This window comes from Bidens hawaiensis, unplaced genomic scaffold, assembly GCF_021521415.1.
Source record: "Bidens hawaiensis isolate Kalapana, Puna unplaced genomic scaffold, B.hawaiensis_p1.1 tig00012897_1, whole genome shotgun sequence".
Classification (NCBI taxonomy): Eukaryota; Viridiplantae; Streptophyta; class Magnoliopsida; order Asterales; family Asteraceae; genus Bidens; species Bidens hawaiensis.
In genome coordinates this window covers 243,252-264,774 of record NW_027492076.1, presented here as the reverse complement: position 1 = coordinate 264,774, position 21,523 = coordinate 243,252, and the positions used below count along the sequence as shown (strand labels likewise).

The following is a 21,523-nucleotide window of genomic DNA, read 5'->3' as shown; positions in this document are numbered from 1 at the left end:
CATCATGTTCATCTATAGCTTATGTGAAGCAGATTTATGAAAATGATGGAAAAGGCAAGTATTATGGAGGTTGAGGTGGAAGCCATTCATCCTTGAAGATCCTTTCTCATGGATGGTAAAGAATAGTGATTGGTGGGTCCCCATATTGGTAATGTGAAAATTATAAGGCTGCTTGTAAGAAGATTGGACATGTTATTGTTGTAGGTCAAAATTGTTTGTGGAAAGAATGAATGGAAAGTTGACGTGGCATTCTGACTAGGCTATTTATGAAGAAAATTACCCGAAACTTATACAGACAGTCTAAGTTTAAGTTTTAATTGATTCTTTTGTCACAAGTAATTATTTCTATTTATAACTGAAGTGAGTAATATAAACAAGTAACCAAAGCTCGAGACAAGCTAGCCGAACTGCAAACAAATCGTTATTGTTCCTATAATGGCTTCTAGACCGATGGATCCGTAACTTCTTAAGCGGTCCTACCAGTTATAATTGTGCGGGATCAATAGATTGCGATACTTAAAATAGATCGTGATACTTTTAAAAGATTGCGAAGTTATCTTTTCAAAAGTGCATTTATTGTGTATAACATGTATATGTCTTTTGTTTTAGTATGTCTGATTTGAGGTATTTTGAAAAATACAATGAAAACACCTTAAAGTTATGATGTTGATTAAACAACATCGCGAGATTGGATTTTAATAATATAAAATACAATATACTAGTTGATAATGATACATAATATTAACTTAAATAAGTTTCATTGTCATTGTCAAATGCAACAAAATATAATCAGGTGCAAATCTATGATGTTTATGCATGTGACATTGCCCTTAACAACAAAAGTTACATTTAGGACATGTATGGTCAAGACCAAAACAAAAACAATATAGAGAAAAAGAAAACCTACATAATTAATTTCACTGTGTCCTTAACATTAATAAATACAAACCACAAGCATAATATTGGGGTTTAGGAAGAATGGGGAACTTATACTTGAAATTATAGAAGATGGTCGAAAATAGTGGGCAACTTCTTGTTTATGAGCCATACTCAAAACACATAGATTATCTTGGGATTGAGGGGCTATTTCATCATACGTGTCCCTACATAAAAACATTACTTCTCCAACTCATCTGTTACTCTGTAAATGTGATATTTTTCTTGTAGTTTGGCTAACAATGATCAATCCATGCGCTAGCGGCCTTCTTCAAATGCATTATTTTCATCATAGATTGATATTTTGTAAGATTTCATGTTCAGAGTGTTGAGCAACACTTCCAAACAAAGAGATTCGGTCCTATCTAGAATCACTGAGTCAGCTATTAGACCGGCTTGTGAAACACTAAAACCCGTCACCCTGGCGGACCCTAACACTAACGATCTGGTTCTCGGTTCTCATTTTTCTCATCTTACGGTTCCAGTCCAAGTATCACCAATTGCTCACCCCTAGCCGTATGGTGTATTTTCTTAGATTTACAATTTATCCAGTATTGATACGGTTATGTGAGTATCACCACATAGTTGTGTATCAGCCCATCACTGAATTGATACATATGTTCCAATCTTATATTATACTACATTTGATACATATGTTTAGAGGTGCACAAATCGGTTAACCTATAACAGGTTATTTCCTAACCGGTTTTTTTTTTTTTTGGGGGAAATAACCGGTTAGACCGGTTAATCGGGCCAGGTACTAACCGGTTTTGATAAATTAACAAAAAAGAAATTGGTTAAGCAATCAGGTAATAACCGGTTTTTAATAAAATAATAATAAAAAAATTGGTTAACCGGTTTTGAAATCAATAATATAAACCGGTTACTAACCGGTGGTTAGGATCGGTTAGTAACCGGTTAGGATTGAACCAGTTAGCATTTCAGTTAGAAACCGGTTTCTGTGTACACCTCTACCTAAGTGCCCTTTAGAGATATTTGATGCAGCACATTTTAAGCTTAATGGGCACTTCTTTGATATGTTATTGTTAACAATTCCATATATACTATTAGGCTATGGGATATACACCATTCACTAGTTGTGCAAAGACAGCACCAGCGACCTCACGTGAACACCTCGGCCCCTACCCTCAAACCACTAGTGGCAGGGTCCCAATGACCAACACACACCACAGTCCAATCATTGTAACTAAACACATAGAACATATAACAAGATAGATACTCAATGAGACAATGAGTATTACTCATGTATATGGTGAATAACTATAGAACCTTTATTGGGTTCAGACTTCACACATGATATCATTAGATGATACCTACCCAGTTACCCTAAACCGATACCAAACCTTTTACCATATCAAAACTGGTTACATTAATACGATAATAATATATTAATACAAGTTGACCAAAGCTACCTCTAAGCGAACACAAGCATCACAACACAAAAGTAAACCACCAAGAAAAATAAAACTAAATTCTACGTTAAACTGCTCCAACATTCCATAGATATATACACTCACTTCTAGTGTAGAGATATATAGATATAGCAATCAACATACTAGTACAACCATCCGCGCCTTAACCACAACAGCCTCCCTGCCTGCTTGGATCCTTCATCACGCGTCAATAACATTAGTACGCGGTCTTCCAATCATCCAACAAAATCAAACAACATATCAAAGACGCAAACCGTTTTGATAAACAAAAACAAAACCCAAAAAAAAAACCTCAAAAATGAACAAAACAAAGTAACAATAAACCGACTGCCATGCTATATCTTTCCTTTCATCTCTGAAATTAGTGACGGGAATGCCAACATCATGTGCGTTTAGTTTTCACATCCGTCTCATGGGTATCGGGATTTCATTTTCACCCCATCATATTTGTTCCAACATTGAAACAAGATTTGAAAATCCATCAATGACACCGCCATTATAGGATACTTTTTGATAATAAAGGCATTACCTTTACCTTAAGTTTAACCTCTTCTTCTAAGGAGACGGTTTCCAGTCAAATGGCAGATTATTGAAACCATTAACAGCTCCAAGCCCATTAAGCAACTGACTCCCCAAGTCCTGCTGCTGCTGAGGTGGCGGATTATGGTGGTTGTTAGGCGGTTGATGGTGATGATTCATCTGCATTGCAACCCTTCCATTCATACTCAAAGAATTATTATTATGACTCATTGCACCTCGGATCCCGTTCATCCCATTCACCCCATTCACTATACCTGTTTGACCGCCACCCATACCACCGTTTCCCGTCTGAATTAAATCATTAGTACCTTTAATATTGATTCCCATTGACACGCCGCCACCAAGTTGGGATGACATCATTTCCTGTATTATCTTCTGGACCGAGCTTTGAGAGTCATTGCCGTCTGCATCACCGATGGAAATATTTGGTGAGGTGACGGAGTTCAAAGGTGGTCCTGATGCCGCCAAGGCGGTGTTAGATAATGATTGTGTTGGTGATTGAAAAGGGGAGGGATTAGGGTGGGTTTGTGGCGGCGGTGCTGTGCTGGAGGATCCCGGAGACGGGATCTGAATCTGAATGCCGCCATACGGGTTGTTGATGTTGGTAAGTGGGTTTTGGTGTCTAGAGTTCTGGTGGAGCAGGCTGGCAATGGTGGTGTTGGAACTAGTTGGGGGTGTGGGGTTAGAGTTATTTACACTTGGCATCATGCCATTTGTGGATGGAATTTGCATAGCAGATGTTTGATTGTTTAATGTAGGTTGCGGATGCTTTTGCTGTTCTTCAGGCTGTTGGGATTGGTTATGAAACCCGGATGTTGAAGATGTCCTTCGCGGAAATTTAGCTAAGCTCTCTGTCAAAACAAAAGGCGCAAAAGAATAAGAAATTTTTGGCAACGGCACCTCTAATTTATAAAAGATTAATGCATTAACTATGCTCACAAGTCACAACGATAATATCATTACAGCAATAATCTAAATATTTGAATAAAGCAATATAAGTTGTATTAAAAAAAGACTTTGGGTGACTTCCAACCCGTCCCTTTCTATTAGACCTGTTTGCTAAGCAGTCGATATCGCCGATATGTCACCGATATATCATTTATCGGTCCCTTGGCGATATATAAGTCAAAATATCGGTTCAGAATATCGGTACCGATAATATCAACAATATTGACCGATATTGGACTAATATGTGACCGATATATCACCGATATTCCCGATATCAGTGTTTTAAGTCTTAATTTTCAACTTTTAGTATTTATTTTTATTGTTTTAAGTCTTAATCAATTCTTACTTGACGATTGTTAGTGTTTTGCAATTTGCAAAAGGTTAATTTGTTAATGATAGGAGACTATACTGAATTATTAATGTTAAATTGCTATATATATGAATTTTACATGATATTGAAATTACCGATATCCCACCGATATCTCACTGCAATAACCGATATCTCAGATATCAATCCTTGACCGATATCCGATATTTTTCCGCATTAACTGCTTAGCCTGTTTGTAATAAAAACACAACTTAAATTGACTTATTCATAAGTAAATGAGTCAAAACGCCACCTCAGCTTGGGAAGATCATTATGGAGCCTTAATGGGAAGATCCCGATTACCTAATGAGTCCGGTCAAAACAATTACCTAATGAACTGATTCATGACAGAGCTAAAGGGATCATGATCCCGATTGATCCATTCACAATTAAGAAACTTTAACTAAATCTCCCACACAGACTTTCAGACAAAACAAATTCATAATGTTCAACTACCATATCAGAAAATAAAATTCATAATATTTAACTACCATACTTAACTAGTGTTTCAACTTTCAACCATACAAGTCCCAAACCAAAAATGTAACCTTAAAATACATAACTGTTATGAATCAATCGGGATGGTGATCCCTTTAGCTCTATCAATTGAGTTATGGATCAAATATAGAAAGCAAAGGTGCATAAGTAGTTGTATGTGTTATGACATTATACATACAACTACTTAATGCACCTTTGCTTTCTATATTTGATCCATAACTCAATTGATAGAGCTAAAGGGATCACATCCCGATTGATCCATTCATAATTAAGAAAACTAAATTCTCCACACAAATTTTCAGATAAAAAATTCATAATATTTAACTACCATATATGAAAATGAAATTCATAATATTTAACCACCATATTTAACTAGTATTTCAACCATATAAGTTCCAAACCAAACATGTAATTGTAACGTTAAAATATATAGCACATGCAACTACCTAATGCACCTTTACTTTCTACACAAATCTTGGCTAACTAAACACTTAAATTTATTTAGCAATGCAAATGCATACATAACGCAAAACACAAAACCGAAACGCGGTTGTCAAATTGGCATATTTTATATCTCATTTTCTTCACTTTCAAGATTGTAATTTCTGGTTTAAATTTATTTCCAAATCTACAACAAAACAAAGTCCTAGAAGAACTTGGCTAACACAAGTAGAGAAGTTACCTTCTTACCAATGTAATCAATTGACACACTTCACCCTAGATGGGTGGTATTATATATTGATTAATTTATAGTACTTAGAATAACTGATATAATGTGTGTGCGCGCGCGCACGTGCGCGTGTGGTATGCATTTAGGTTTTATTTGACTATTTGAACCACTTTAGATATTTAATGATGCATGTACAATTCAATTACTTTGTAAAGTGTAATCAATTCGCATTTGTTACGTTTGTCTTATAAACGGATTCCTTATAGGCGCCTAGACGGTTTGATAAGTCCTGATTCTATTAATATCATTACTATCAGATAAGATTTCTATAACTGGATATGAATAAGCCTAGGAGAACAAGTTACTTGTAAGTTGTAAGTATGTCTTTAATCATAAATATTAAAATAGGATTCTAATCCTTTTTATGCTGAATTTAATAAGTGATGCTGATATTATTAGAGTTAGTTTACCTTTTGAAAGTAAACTAGAGGCGAGATAATTAACCTCTCGACCATTGTTTAATCTATTTGTGTATTCGTTTATTCCATTTTCGCTTTCTTTGTATTCTATTACCAAGTCGGTGTTATCACATTTCTTATCAATGTAAACAAGCTTGCCATAGAATAGATTTCTAGTGCAAATATGTAGGCATCAAAACACCAAACACTATTGACTTCTAGAGTGAAGCCTTGGGGAACATTAGGATTTTGAAACATAGTATTTAGGTGACAAATTAAACAAATTTAAAAAAACTTACCCATAGGCCCAGTCCTAGTTTCTCGGCTATAATCAATCAAATCTTTCATGCTATTGACCACTTCTGATATCTGCATGGAAAGCCAGCAAAATACCATATTACTTGATTACAAACTGCATATTGCATATTAAAAAGCAAATGTTTAAACGTGCAATTCAAATCATGCCTAACTTTTATTTCTTGTGATAATGATTGTACATTTATAGTTTGTGTTCATAACTAAGAATTTCTTACTGTCATACAAAACAAAATACAGTTTATTGTGTTCTATTTTGTTGTTCACTTAGTTGCATTATACAATAATAAATATGTTCCTTATTTTCCCAACTAAAAATTAATTTCAGAATAGCTTTGTTCCGGTTAAGTTGATTGCATTTATATTTTCAAGATATAGTAGGTTTCTGAAAATAGTTAGCCAACTTTTGTCAACCATACATGTCAAGAATTCAGAAGACTAACTCAGAATATAATACAGCAGGTGCTAACTGATAAATTAGGGGGGGAAATTACCTGAAGACACCGGACATATCTCTTTGTATATCCTAAATCATTAACTAATGGTACTTCCAATGCTTTTGCCAACTGACGAGCTGAAGCAACAAACCTACAACATAAATTAAAATCATAAAATATATAGCAATAACAAGTGTGGCATTTTAAGTCAATTAACAAGCAGCTAAAAACAGAATGGGAAGCACATGGCATGGAAACCTACATGCTACAATTGTTCTGCAATTCTGGTACAGATAAACTTGATGAGGCATTTTGAGTTGAAGCCTGATATTTCTGAGCTGCATTACCTAGTTGACTAACCTGCAAAAGTGAATCACCAGCCAGGTTACCCATCAACACAGATAATTGTATTTGGCATATACATCAAAAGTAAGAAAGAATAACCCCAGCTCATTTATTATTGTCAACAACCTGTGGTATCAGCAATTTCCTAGGAATAAGCTCTTCATGACGCCGGGCACAGAATTCCCAAGAGCATATCTGCATTTATCAGGAAATCAAGTTGGTAATATACAAATCAAAACTCAAAACAAAGAAAGGCCTGTCTTTTAACAACTTTAGTAACTGGAATCAAACCTTCAAATCTGTGGCAGAGAAAACTATTCGTAGCTGACCATCACGGACAACCCGAAGTTGCTCAAAAACGCTTTCTTGTATGGCTTTTGCATAGTCAAGCACTATTTGACCCGATGAATTTTGATACTCTCTTGGCATATCAACATATAAAAGTTCCTCCAAGGTACCACTTTCATACTTTATTTTAAAAAGCCGCGGTAAAACTTCCACAGTCGCCTCTGAAACCACCACATTCACATACATTTATATTATATCAAAACAAAAGTGAGTGCTTGACTTTGTCTAAAAACTGAACATGAAACCCTTTAAGAAAAAGCTAAGCCTTGTTTAAAGATTTTGAGATATGGGTGAAAGACACATGTACAAAATCCAAATCAACCTCTATAAACTGAAGTAACCGTTGAGTTGATGTACACATCAACTTCAATATGAACTTCATCTTAACAGAAAACTTAAAAGGTTCTAGACAAGTACACCAGATTCTGTTTACTAGTAGTTTTGCACCAGGACTTATACTAACATAAATTGGCTACAACTTATTAGGAAGAGCAGTTAAATATATAAAGCGCTCGCATATTTATAGCCAAGATACTATGAGGCAATCAGGATAGATGCAATATTCAATCCAGTACATGAAACAGCGATCATGATTTCTATCCAAACAAGGATTTGAAAAGGGTAAACAAAAAATACTTACCAAAACCACGGCCCGGCTTCTTATTGCATATCTCACAATGCCATACGTCCTGCAGGATCATAAGCAAGCATACATGGCAGGATAAGCAACAATAAAACTGTAATCCTTGAAAAGTTAATGTTGCATATAGCCATATCTCACCTGAGGAAAAACTCCAGTAGTGTGACGTCCATTACCATATAAAGAAACACACCATTTCTTCCTGGCATTAGGAGCAAAGTACTCGGCCACAAATTTTCTCCAAAACTCGATGTTGTTGTCCTGAAAAAAGAGAGAAGCATTAAAAAAACTAAAAAATATCTTACTTTACTTAGTAGGCATAAATTTGTACAAATCTTACTTCAGGCCGATGTTGTTGCTGATACATATAATGTGTCAGCCGTCTTGCACACATCCCCGGTTCATACACAGGCTTCGCAGGAGATCTCATTGCTTGTTGAAAAGGTGGTTGAAGTGAAGAACGTTGTTGAGGAATATTTTTCAATAATTGTTGCTGTTGCTGATGCTGTAGCTGCAAAATTCTTTGTTGATGCAGAAGGTTAATTTGGGCAGCAGAAGCCTGAGGAGATTGTCTGGACATTTGAAGCAACTGTTGCTGCTGCTGTTGTTGTTGCAAAAATAATGACTGATCAGAGTGTTGCGGCTCCATTTTTACAGGTGGTAAGCTTCTCATGGTCTGAACCTGCTGTGGTTCCATTTTGACCTGACCAAGGTTCCTTAAGGCTTGCATTTGTTGGGAGTTTTGAGCAAGATGGTCACTTGTTGTAACCTGTGGTTCCATTTTCACCTGCCCCGCACCTAATCCACCTTGACTAGTTTGATATTGCTGATGTGGCTGCTGGATGTTATTATTAGGAACAGAATACTGCTGACTCTGCCTCAAGTTTGGCAATTCACGTTGCTGCTGATCTGGCAAGATCTGGTTAGCTGATGAACTTGAAAAGTGTTGACCCGGCGCGTTTGAGTTGACCATGTTTGACAGACCAAGAGACGAAGACGGAGCATTAAATCCCATCCCGTTACCTATACTGGACAACGGGTCAGAATCAACCCCGTTATCTATCATACCCCTTAAAGAACTCCCAGGGCCCGACATCCCTGCATTCGGCCCGCCATTACTGTACGACTGATGGAGAAGGGATGACACATTTCCAACCATGTTCATGTTATTAAACTGAGTACGCGGCGAAACAAGGGACGGAAAACCAGACTGTGAGCCGCCTTGACCACCTAATAAACCTGAGTTGGAGCGTAACATGGAAGATGGAACTGACTGTGCACCAGCAAGTGGAGTCGGTGGCCCGGGAGGTACCATCTTCCCAAAACACACAAAAACCCTACAAAACTTGTCTAATCTACAAGTTTCAACATAAAAAAATTGTGGCTAATGATCTAAAACACTAAGATTGTTGTTATGACTCAAAATAAACAGAAAGCCTTCACATCCGAGCTTATGCTACCCAGACACGACATAATTCCCAGAAAACCTAATACATGATTCAGCCTCAGGCATTCTATAGCAGTCGGTTCACTCATGGATCTCTGCATGACTTATGATTCTCCCAAATCAGCTAAAACATATACACATTCCATCAAATTACCAGCTGAAAACAAACGAAAACCTAAAATTACGATTTGAAGCTGAAATTAAGAAAAGAAGAAATTAAATCAGAGGTGAATTAAGTGAAACTAATTAGCTAGGGTTACAACTTAGAATCAGAATAATAAAATCGGAAAAAGGCATTTAAAAAAGTAGAAAATGAAACACTTACCAGATAGATAAACGAAGGAAGAATTGAATAGTGATGTGATGTGATGTGAATCCTGCACTTGTTGTTGTTGTTGTTCTTCTCCACTGTGTTCACTTATATCATTATATGCAGCAAATGAATAATAATAAGAATAAGAATTAGGGTTTTTAGGTTAGAAACTGAATGAAGATGACAGATGAATAATAATAAGAATAAGAATTAGGGTGTTGAGTTGAGTTGAGTTGAGTTGAGTTGAGTTGAATCAGTAGTGTCTTTGTGGAGCAAATTCCTAACTGTTCTTCGCTGTAACTTTAGAGAGAGAGAGAGAGAAAGTGCTGGTGTTGGCCTTGCGGACGTCAAACGAGAATTGTATCCGATTCAATAATTTCTCTTTCTTTCTTTCTATTCTATTCTTCTCTCTTCTCTCTCTCATCAACGGGAGTCAAATCCACTTCTTTTTACGTTATATGGCTTTTATCCCGGTATTATATTATTTTTTTAATATTTATATATATATATATATAATGAAAACTTACATGAGTTATGAAAACCCTATGTAACATTGTTTTGTTTTTTTGTTACATACGTAATATGTGTTGTTACATTTAATACAAAATATCGAAAAATCAAAAAAACATTTTTTTGCTATTTTTTAACATTTTTTTACTAATTTTTATATATGTTTTCAAAAGAGAGAAAATATAAATAAACTTTTACATTTTTTATTAACTTTAATTGTGGACCACAAGATTTAAACTTTAATTAAAAACATGTGGTTGAGATTGGGTTTCTAGAGTTTTCACAACTCAAGTGGGTTTTTATTTTAACCTAACCATATATATATATATATATATATATATATAATTTTATTTATTATAAAAAAGTTAATGATATAATTAATTTTTATGATGAAAGAGTTTTACAAATAAATGAGATATTATAACCCAGTTTAAAAGTTAGCTGGGTTCGGTGATACCCATGACCCGCTTTTTTTTTACTATAAAATCGTTTCTTAATTAAAAATAGTATCTTTTTTTAAAAAAAAAAAATTGGATATTAATTTTTAAGGGTCAAGTTATTCTATAAATGGGGCGAAAATGAGAATGGTGAGAAGGATTTGTAGCCACGCAAAAAAACTTCTCAAAAGAAATAAAAAATAAAAAAAACCATAACTCAAAATTTAATAAAAACAAAAAATTTAAAAACGCATAAATGTTTCCACCGTCTTTCTCATTCTCAAAAAAAAAAGTTGAGTGAAAACATCATTGTGTTTTGTGTTTATTTTCGTCATTGATTGTGTATTTTTTTCTTTGACATTGCATCTTTTTTTCTTAATATTGTGTTATATACTCAGAATTGTGCTATATTTTGCGATCTATTGTGTCTTTTTTTAGTTATAATTGTGTCTTTTGTGCATTTTCGTCATTGTGTCTTTTCATCGTTTTTTTATGGGAATGATGGGGGTAACATTTTAATTTTTTAAAATTTTTTCGTTTCTTATTTATATTTTTAGTTATGATTTTTTTATTATTTTTTTTGAATTTATTTTTAAATGGTTTTTTGTGTGGTTATAAATCCTTTTCACACTTTTCATTTTTGTTTCCCTTTGTATTTTAACTTTATATATCCTTATTTTATAGGATTTTCATATCAACTATTTGGTTAGATTAATTTTTAGTTTAACGAGATGTTATAACTCGTTTAAAAGCTATTTGATTTTAGTAAGACCCATACCGGTGTATTCAGATCAAATGTATGAGAAAACTCTATTTACAAGTAATGTAATCTGGCGACTTGTAAAAATATATGAAACAACTATAAAGCTTTTAAAACTTTTAAATGTTTCATTTATATATATTTAAGATATTACTATCATCATATATCATACATACATGATAATAAGTTACATGATGCATCATGGGGTTTAGATGTGGACTATAATAATATTAGGAAGCACATGGGAATAAAGAAATGCTAAGCAATATAAAAACGACAATTTCTTGCTGATTTTTATATTATTGATGTTAGTTCACACATATTTTGACAAAGATCTAAGTCAAGTAAACACACAAAAATAACGTTTAACAAGTAGGTTTTGTTTTGGGTAATTGGGTTGACATATATAATTTGCTTTTTGAACAACTTGTTTTTGAAATCTACCAAACTTGTTTATGACTCGTCTGTGACTTTATTATTATTTGTGTATGACCGACCATCTACCTGTTTCTAGCATAATATAAGTTATAGCTCATTTTGATTTGCGAGTATGTGTGGCTCGTTTAGATAAGCATGTTAAATGTGTTATGTTTTTGTTATATGGTTTTAAATGAGTGGGTTATGGTTGATGGTTTGACACCCATTGATATGTAGGTAATGTGGAGTTCTATAATTCCAGAAATTCAACAACCAAGAATATTACAAGTACTGAATGGTACCCTAAAGCCAAATTAAGCAGTTTGGCATATAGTAGATTTTTATATATGATTTGGTTGAAACCATCATTTGTTGATAGAAGTTAATTATAACTTTTGTTAGATTTCTTTTTGTTAGTTGACATTTTAGGTCCGACTCAAACCAACCCCCTCCCCTCCCCAGTGTCTCAGGCATCGAGGCTTAAAATTGACGACCTCTTCTAGAAGAAGCATCCACCAATCCAAAAGACCCGGGATATATTTAAATTAGATGCAAACCTAATGTTTGATTCTAATCATAGTCTTAATTGTTTTTTTAAAGGAATTTTGAAAATAAATAATAATAACCCAAAATGGCAATTTTGTATGTTAATTTTGGTCATTAATGTTTTGAATAAAAAAATATTCTTTTACAAAAGCTTTTAAACAAATATACTAATGTGAAGTTGGCTGGTAGCACTTTAAAATTTGACAGCGTTTATAATATTTTGAATTATCATAATAGTCATGTTGACTAAAAAAACTAACAAAATAGTTATAAAATGGTGGCGCTTGAGAAAATGACACGGGAGTATAAAGTTGGGTGAGAGATTCCCGTTGCCAACCAATATTGGCTTAGGGGATGACGTAGAAGTAAAAAAGTGAGTTATTTTTTGTAATTCAAAAAAGTCAATATTATTTTCATAAGTTTTTTAGTCAATAGGGCTATTTTGATGGTTTTCCATCGATTAATTAAAAATCTGATATCTAAGAAAAGTCAATAATTTATTGCAGACGATCAAATCCTTCACCTAAGCAAACAAAACTACAAAACATTGGTATAGCAATGAAGAGAACCGTCACATCTTGTCTTCTCTATCCCGCATTAGACATGCAAAGCTGCAAGACGAGGTCAGACACCAGAGAATTTGAACCACCCTCCGACGCCCAACTCGGTTACGGATCCACTATCATGCATATGAAAATTGTCATGGTCTTATGTTAGAGGAGAGTTTTATAAGTGAGAAGAACCTGCCAAATAATAAAAATTAGTTTTCTATTTATAGACTATGTTCAATCTTAGGTTCGAGAAGATTGCGCTTTGGAATAATCAAGAGGGTATCTCTACACATAACACATAACAACACCTTTAGCACAACTCATGTACTACAAATTATTATGTATGTTATAAGAGGATTCATATTGGATTTCTTATCCCAAACTAAAATCTGTTTGCTTTTAGCATTAAATTTTGTTCTTTAAAAACACACTACATTAAATTCCATGTATCCATCTTTATTCAATAAAATAATAATAATAATATATTATTATTATATAATTATCTTTTTTCTTTACTTTCTTTAACTCATAAAGTATGATGTTTAATGGACTAATAATGAATAATAATTGAATATAGAGAATGAGATATGAGTCCCTAAATCTCATCCCTATTTAGAGAATGGGATGGAATAAAAAGTAGACCAAAACAAAAAAAGTTTCATAGATATTTCAATGAATATACTATATACTCAATATTCATATGATTTTATCATTTTTATCGATAAAAATGTCAAATTAGATGTTTATGTGCTTTCATAATCTTTTGATAAATATATGATCATCATGTAACATAAAACGCATCCCTCTTTCACATGTGGTTGATTAACTATTGTTGTTGAACCTTTGAACGTTTTCAATAAGCCAAAACCCTTTTTTACTGGTTTGGTTCACTGGTAAGTTATTTAGTTGCCCTCTACGAGTATCCACCAAACAAAATGCATCACTTCTAAAACTTGCTATGCATTTGTAAATTTCATCCTCTTCTTCTAATAGTGTTGCGGTTTGGCAATATCGAGCTCATACTTCTACCAACAATGAAGCATCATCGCAACTCACGAGTTGCCTAGAACCATCTCGATAGCATGTAGTGAACTACCGATTAGCCAAGCATAAGAATTGATAGAATTAAGAGTTAAAGCATTATGAAAACAAATGAAGCATTAATAAGTTTTAGAATTTGATATGGTTGATAAAGCATATTAGTTATAACAGATCTAACTGGCAGTCACTTCTACTAATATCTACAATAATATTTATTAAAACTTTGAAGTTTAAACCATACACCAAATGTTTGCAAAAGAAAAGGAAAACACCTAAATCAGCCAACCATCTGCCAACCAGGCGTCACCAAGTGGACTAATAGAAACCTTGTGGTACCAAACTTCAGTATATATCTTACGCATAAAAATTATTTGCAAAATGGCAAAATAGTAAATGAGCTAAACCTTGAGACAAACCATTGTTAATCAACATATATACCTATCTAAAGTGGCACAAAGGGCGAACTTAGAGACATCACCAATAATAATCTCTTTTTTCTCTCCGTTCTTGTAGAATAGCACACATGGGATACTTGTGATCCCGTATTGTAACGCGACGTTTGGGTAGTCGTCGATATTGAGCTTGTAACACAAAGCCTTACCCGTATATTCTTTCGCAACTTCATTGACCACCTGGCATGGCCCACACCCTGGTGCCCAAAACTCGACTAGCACTGGCATGTCGGCTGCGACCACAAGTTCAGTCCATGAGCAAGCTGTTATCACTTCAACTACAAAGCCCAAGAAACCAAACCAATTAACCCTGTGTACGTGTGTAGGAATATGCGTTGTGTTGACACTAGACCGAACCGGACCATAACTAGGAACAAAAGACCAAACAAAAATAACCTGTTCAATCCCAAACAGTAATTTCTTAAAAACATTTGGATCTAAAGTAAAGCTAGGTTCCAAACAGTAATTATTAATAAGCATTTTTAAAAATTATAACTAATTGATTATTACACATTTGGATTTAAAATTTTGGGTCACGCCATTAATAAAGTTCATATAAATTACTTAATCGGCTTTTTTTTCTGATAAGTTCGGTTTTTGGTTGATAAAGAAACCGTAGCGAACCGAAAAATCATTTTTTCATTAACTTAAAACCAGTTGTTGGTATTCTATTGGGTTTGACTATTTCAATTAATAGCCACTAGCTTGGTCTAGTGACACATCAAATGTTTATGGATTCTAGTATCACTTGAGACGGGGTAGAATAGGTGGAAAAATTAGCTGTTAAAAAAAGATAATTTCGATTAGGTTATGTTGGTTATTCCGGTTACGGTTTGGTGCACACGTGAATTTCTAACACAACACGAACCTAATACAAAACTATGGGTTTGGGTGTAGTCTAAACGGATGCTATTTGTTGTTAAAAATAGGAAACTGAAATATAGAGATACCATGATTTAGGGAATAGTTGCAGGATCTGGTGGCGTTGAAAAACGAGGACGGCGTTACGGTGTAAGGCCTAACCGGAGACTTGAGTATATTGGTGGTGGTATTAAAGGAGGGATGTTTAAGATTGAAACTGGTATTCATCATAGACGACATTTGGAAACACTTCTCCATCCTCTGGTTCGTGTGTGGTTGTTTAAGATTGTATGTTTTTATCATTTGTCTTTTTCTATTTTTTTTCTTTTTTTGCAATTATTTCTCATTCTTGTGTTTTGCATTTTATTTATGGGCAAATTGTATTTTGTATTTTATTTATGGGCATAATAAAAAAATAGCATAATTTTTATTTTATTTCTAGTAAATGTCACTTAAGATTTTTTTTACATTTAAAAATCCTTGCTTTGTTTTTTATCTCGTAAAAGCTACTTAAAAATATTTTTCAAATAAAAAACCAACATATTTTATGTTTTTATCACAAAAATCACTTAACATATTAAATATAAAAAAATAACCATCTCATAATAATGATTGAAAAAAATCAAGAAAAATTATTTGACAAATTACACTGTAATAACGATAAAAATCATTTCTTTACGACTTATTAAGAATTTTAAATTTATCCAAACTATCTTGTATGTTATTAGTTTTTTTTCATTTTATTTTAAGTTACGTAATCCACGCTCCTATATTAAAAAAAGTATTATTCAAAAGCATTGTATTAATAAAGATATACGAGTGTGGATGACGTAACTCAAAATAAAATAATAATAAAAATCTGTACAATGATTTGTATAAATTAAAAAAAATTCGTTTTAACTTAGCAAACTTATGTGACAAACTTATTAACTAATTCAATACGGGTAGGCGAGTGACTTACGAGTTCATCTTAATCTTTGCAACCATAATACACACTTTTGAGTCCTTTAAAGTTAAATTGCTCAAAAAGACCTTCACCTTTTTATATTCTCTTTTGAATTTTAATTAAATATTAAACCTAGGTCAAGAACACAAACTTTAAAGTCACTAAATTAAACATTAATTTAAAGCTAGTAAATAGGGTGTAAAAGCCATTTTTTCTTTAGCAAAAATCTAGTTCTTCAAATGAAAAGGTTGGAAGTTCCTTTCAGATATTTTACATTTTAATACTTGAGTTCACATGCTCTAATGCTTCTCCTTCAATCGTTCATCTTTGTTTAGTCCAGTTGTTACTAAGTAATGAAGTTTTGTATACTAATCTATAATCGTATTGGTGCATGTGTGATGTGTTCATTCCCGTGGTCAAAGCTAGTGATGCCTACATGAGTCTTAGAACGCTAATCTCAATCCTAAGTCTAGTTTTAATCTTGTGCTTTAGCATTATTGGTAGATAGATTTCGAATGGTAGGGTTTTGGAGGGTCATGGGGTGATCTACGAGACTGTGAGAATGGTAACAATCAACGGTCATGACGAAAAAGGATAAAAAAAGAAAAGTGAGCATATAGTTTCACTAACGACATTTCAACCAAAGGCGGTGTTGCCAAAGCGGTTGATGTTATACCCTAAATGTTGATGTTACCCTCTTTTTTAAGGGGGAACCAGGTCGAGTCAAGAACCGCACTTCAAAATGGATAAATTATACCTATGACCTACGAAGGTTTTAGAACTTTATTATTCTTAATAAATTAATTTACAAGTGTTTCAAAGTTCAATATTTTACAACATTTTAATGTTTATTACAAAAAAATGCATATTATTGTGTATACTATCAGGGGCATAAGACTTGGGGTCCATTTGGTATGTGAAAATCATGAAATTTGGAACTAAAAAGTATTTCATTAAAAAATATACTTGGTTGTCCTCTATTTGAAATTGGCATAAAACAGTTCTATCAAATTCCAAATTCCATCAATCAAGGAATTTAAGAATCCCTTGACCTTTAGTAACCCAATAGAATGTTTAAATCCCAAAGGAATTCTTGTAAATCTACATCATCTTCAATTTATTATAATTGACCTTTCTGAATCAAATCCAGTTAATTCCAACTTGTGTACCAAGTCCATGTCATTTCAATATACTGTGAACTAAACTGAATCCAACTCATTCCAATCCTGTGACAAATAAAGCTTCCGACGTCTATTTAATTCAGTTCGATAAATCAAATCCGTAAATCAAATCCAATTCTGTGACAAATTGACCTTTAAAGATTTACAAATCGAGGAAGAGGAATCTTTCGAAGCAAACACTCGATGAACCAGAATAGTAAATAGGAGGGCCAAACCCAAGAGATAAATCAAATCAAAAAGATTTACTAAATCTCGGCAGATGAACCAAATCGAGGTAGAGGGCGGAGATTATCCAAATCTGAAAATAGAACGCAAATCTTTCACAATTTGATATTCAAAACGAATCTTTCTCAATTTGATATTCAAAGAGGATAAATGACCAAGGAGATTGAAGGTGAGAGCCGGTAGTTGAAGTCTGAGGATGGCTCAAAAGCTTCATCTCAAAAACTAACTAGCAAACCGGCAATTTGGTGGAGGCAAAGACAAAGACCAGAGCGGTTACAATTTCAAAAGCATCTTAGTTCTCTCATCTTTTAAACATTCCAATTCCAATAAGTACATTAAACACTTTGCAAAACTATCAAAGACATTCATTCCAATTCCTTTTAGTTCCAACTTCTTTGACATTTCAATTGCTTCTAAACATCCTGAGAACTAAACGCCCCTTGAAAGGTTTTCAAGGGAGTTATATTTAGACATACACATCTAATAATTATAGTATATAAATAATTAATTTTTAAGTATCTGTTTAAGCAATTTAAATAAATATGTAATGGTATCGTCTAAAAGTCTTCTAGAACTCAATAATTGATATATATAACATGAGTTTGTAGAAAACCAATGGTGTTTCACACTTGCACCTAATTTGATATGCGAGTATGTGGAAGACAAAGCCGTTCATGGGTAAATGGCCCTACTGTCTTGTAAAGAATCTTACAACGGATATTGCATTATTGTGATGAGCGAACTCGTTATCATTCATGTGGAATAAAAATATTGCTAATTATATGTGGGGACTGTTTATATTATGGTTGATTTGCTATAATATTAAGAGCTTAAAAGAGTTTAAAAAGAAAAAGATACGGAAATGAATATGATTAATCCATCCGAACATAAAAACTTGGTGTGATCTGTCATAAGTTCCTAACACAAAACATATAGTGGCACAGATTATTAACACAAACCTACATGATCACACATAAAGAACCTCATTTCCAGTTTTACACACAGAGTGGGTTTTACATATTCATTTTGGTATATACTTGTTCAAAATTCATATGTTTCAAACTTCAAAATATAAAAATCTCCTTCATCAAAAAGCTAGATGGGTTGATAAGCAAAATATTAAAAACTAACCTCAAAACGAGTATTCACTGAGATCTTTCTTTGAGTCACCGAGTTCAACATCCGCTGCACATTCCTCTGCAGAAAGTGGAGGCAATTGTCTGGTTTTTCTCTTCAAATTGTGTTTATGCCAGTCACTCCTGAAGTGTACTCTATATTGTTTAGCATCACCAACAACAGCATCACATGTAGCGCAATGCTTTACATCACTCGTTTGTTCACTCACAAATGTCGGTTTTTGCATTTTATCAGTGATTTGGTGGATAACTTCTGCTGATGTGGTGGTTTCTTGGCTTGATGACGCATCATCCGTGTGGATGTCGCCTTCACCGTGCACAGAGATTGCTAGAATTTCAGACCTTCCTTGAAGATTTCGAACCAATGCATCACAATCTCTGAATATTCCCGGGTTGATTTCACATACCTGTCCCACCAATTGTTTAATAATATGATACTAAAAGAAGTTTAAACGTGCAACTTTGCTTACTTACAACAGAAAGCTGGTTTCCAGATTCATCTTTAGAAAGAATGATTGCTTTCCACTCGTTAAGTTTCTCTGTAAGAGAATCAAACTTATCTTGTGGTAAAGTTAACCTTAGTCTCATCGGGGACCGCTTAATCGGGAAATGTTTTTGAAGTTCACGGATGACATCTAGTGCCTGTAATTGGTTGATCAATTATTATTAACTCAAATCACACACACACATAATGCCACAACAAAGTCATCAAAATAAACCATTACGGACCCAAAATCATGACCATGTAGTAGAAGGTCAATCCAATCCAACATGTTTTTAGAAATAGTAATTGTTTCGACCCAAAACCCTGAAAATGTAGTCAAGAATCAACCCAATCCAATCCAACCCGCTTTCAGAAAAAGTAAACGTTTTGACCAAAGCCATGAACATATAATAGAGGGTGACCGGTGAAGGGTCAATCCAAATCAACCCAGCCGTTTCCAAAACAGAAACCATTTTTTACCCAAAACCATGAACACGTAGTAGAGTCGATCCAATCCAATACAACGCAGCACGTTTTAAGGGGGGGGAATAACTGTTTTGAGTTTTAACCCAAAACCATGCTGCAGAACCCCCTCAGCTCGAGTATGAAGTGCAAGAGATGGAACTACCTGTTTCTTAGAATTGCTATGTGGATCTACAGCAAAATGAATTTCATGCATCAACCGCTCAATCATGCTTATGGTATACGGGCGTTGAGTTTCAGGATTAATAGTCTTCTGCATCACAATAGTGGCAATGTCCCTAAACTGGTTAGATAATTGTGATTCTCTCTCCTTCCCTGCAACTTGCAGTTCTCCTTTCTCTAATATCTGTCACCATATTTGATCATAAGCAACACATAAACCTATAAAAATATTAAAACTATGAACGCAGTTAAAACAACCTCGAGACAGATCTTTGTTTGATCATCCATCCCAAAAGCCGCCTTTAAATCTTTTGACTTTGCAAGAACTCCTTTTGCAACATTTGAGTAAACAATGTGTGATTGCAACACTTCATCCAAATCTTTCTCGCTGATAACCAGAAATCAAAATTCATATTTAGCAAGATAAATAAATAAGAACATATATCAATCAGAATCAGATATTATTGTAGAAAAGTGATTACATCATCTCATTTATTACTGGGACTTAACCTAGTTATCATAATGGAACCATGAATAGAACACCTTCTTCAGAACATTTGGGATTTTAGGATTTTACAAGTGTATTTCCAAAAAAATTAATTGATTAATGCAACTAGGGGTGTAAACGAGCTGAGCCAGTTGTGAGCTACCCGAAATCAGCTCATTAAAAACTCAAACCGAGCAAAGCTTAAACAGTTAAAAGAGCTTGAGCCAGAGCTTCAAATATCAAGCTCAAGCAGTTCGCGAGCCTAAATGAGCTTTTCAATTATATAATTTTTCGTTATTATATTTATATAACTATTATTATGTATTAAATTATGATAGAGATAATTAAGTTATAGATTATATATAACCATAAATATATACAAGTAAATGTATAGAAATATGCAAAAAAAAATTAACTAATAATTAATGAATAATAAACAAGTCAAGCTGATTGAGCCTAAACAAGTTATTTTCTGCTGGTTCATTCAATTAGTTCGATGCCAAAAACCCTAACTCCACAAATATTCATCAATCTCTCAATTTAATTGTACAAAACAATAATCATTTGAAATAAACCTAATAAACAACAGCATAGAGCTAGAATTCGAAGGCTATATAAGAGGATAAAGCCTAATGTTAAACAATAGGCAAAAGTAAAAGAATAATAATATTATTACACGCCAGAACGCCATGAGAGGACTTTGTTCTTGTAACACGCAATTTCGAATCGGTTTCCATGTTTCTTCAGACGAACCACGGCCACGTTCGTGAGTCGTTTCTGGCCTACCGGCTGCACCAACGACCGATGCATTTCTTCGGTTCGTTTGATTACCACAACAGTTACTTTGTTGTTCTTCAAACCCCAAGGATTTATTTAGGTCTGATAATAAAGTCGGAAGTCTTAACAAAGGCCCAAAAGCCTAGTTATAAGGCCCGGTCCGTTAAAATTATGAAATCTATTTAATGGTCGTGTACTCGTGTGGACACTAGAGGTGCCCATCCTAACCGGTAGTAACCGGTCTCTAACCGGTACTAACTGTCAGTTAGTAACCAGTTTATATTATTGATTTAGAAACCGATTGATTTTTTTAAATTATTTTATTAAAAACCAATTAATGCCCGAACCGGT

The 21,523-nt window shown here is 33.8% G+C and overlaps 3 protein-coding genes and 1 pseudogene across 3 annotated transcripts in view; all 4 read right to left on the bottom strand.

Moving 5' to 3' along the window:
• LOC143542550 (putative methyltransferase PMT24) overlaps positions 1–21,523 on the bottom strand; it is a 266,804-nt gene that overhangs the window by 189,954 nt on the left and 55,327 nt on the right. The window lies entirely within an intron of this gene.
• On the bottom strand, positions 2,404–9,314 carry LOC143542545 (transcriptional corepressor SEUSS-like). Its single transcript, XM_077035108.1, has 9 exons — positions 8,297–9,314; positions 8,098–8,217; positions 7,957–8,005; positions 7,260–7,477; positions 7,095–7,163; positions 6,886–6,983; positions 6,681–6,774; positions 6,171–6,240; positions 2,404–3,781 (listed from the first exon to the last, which is right to left on the bottom strand). The coding sequence occupies exons 1-9, from the start codon at positions 9,269–9,271 to the stop codon at positions 2,946–2,948; spliced, it is 2,529 nt and encodes an 842-aa protein (XP_076891223.1). The 5' UTR covers positions 9,272–9,314; the 3' UTR covers positions 2,404–2,945.
• Positions 14,404–14,910, bottom strand: LOC143542512 (uncharacterized; annotated as a pseudogene).
• LOC143542526 (uncharacterized) lies at positions 18,732–21,211 on the bottom strand. The gene is made up of 5 exons (XM_077035093.1): positions 21,072–21,211; positions 20,167–20,296; positions 19,892–20,092; positions 19,254–19,421; positions 18,732–19,186 (listed from the first exon to the last, which is right to left on the bottom strand). The coding sequence occupies exons 1-5, from the start codon at positions 21,203–21,205 to the stop codon at positions 18,776–18,778; spliced, it is 1,044 nt and encodes a 347-aa protein (XP_076891208.1). The 5' UTR covers positions 21,206–21,211; the 3' UTR covers positions 18,732–18,775.

Excerpts from the sequence above, each read along its gene's own strand:
- LOC143542545 (XM_077035108.1), bottom strand. The coding sequence starts at position 9,271 with ATGGTACCTCCCGGGCCACCGACTCCACTTGCTGGTGCACAGTCAGTT. Across the intron at positions 8,218-8,296 it reads AGCAACAACATCGGCCTGAA|GACAACAACATCGAGTTTTG; the intron begins GTAAGATTTGTA and ends CTCTTTTTTCAG. Across the intron at positions 7,164-7,259 it reads TCTCTGCCACAGATTTGAAG|ATATGCTCTTGGGAATTCTG; the intron begins GTTTGATTCCAG and ends TGATAAATGCAG.
- LOC143542526 (XM_077035093.1), bottom strand. The coding sequence starts at position 21,205 with ATGCATCGGTCGTTGGTGCAGCCGGTAGGCCAGAAACGACTCACGAAC. Across the intron at positions 20,093-20,166 it reads AAACAAAGATCTGTCTCGAG|ATATTAGAGAAAGGAGAACT; the intron begins GTTGTTTTAACT and ends ATATGGTGACAG. Across the intron at positions 19,187-19,253 it reads CTGGAAACCAGCTTTCTGTT|GTATGTGAAATCAACCCGGG; the intron begins GTAAGTAAGCAA and ends TTGGTGGGACAG.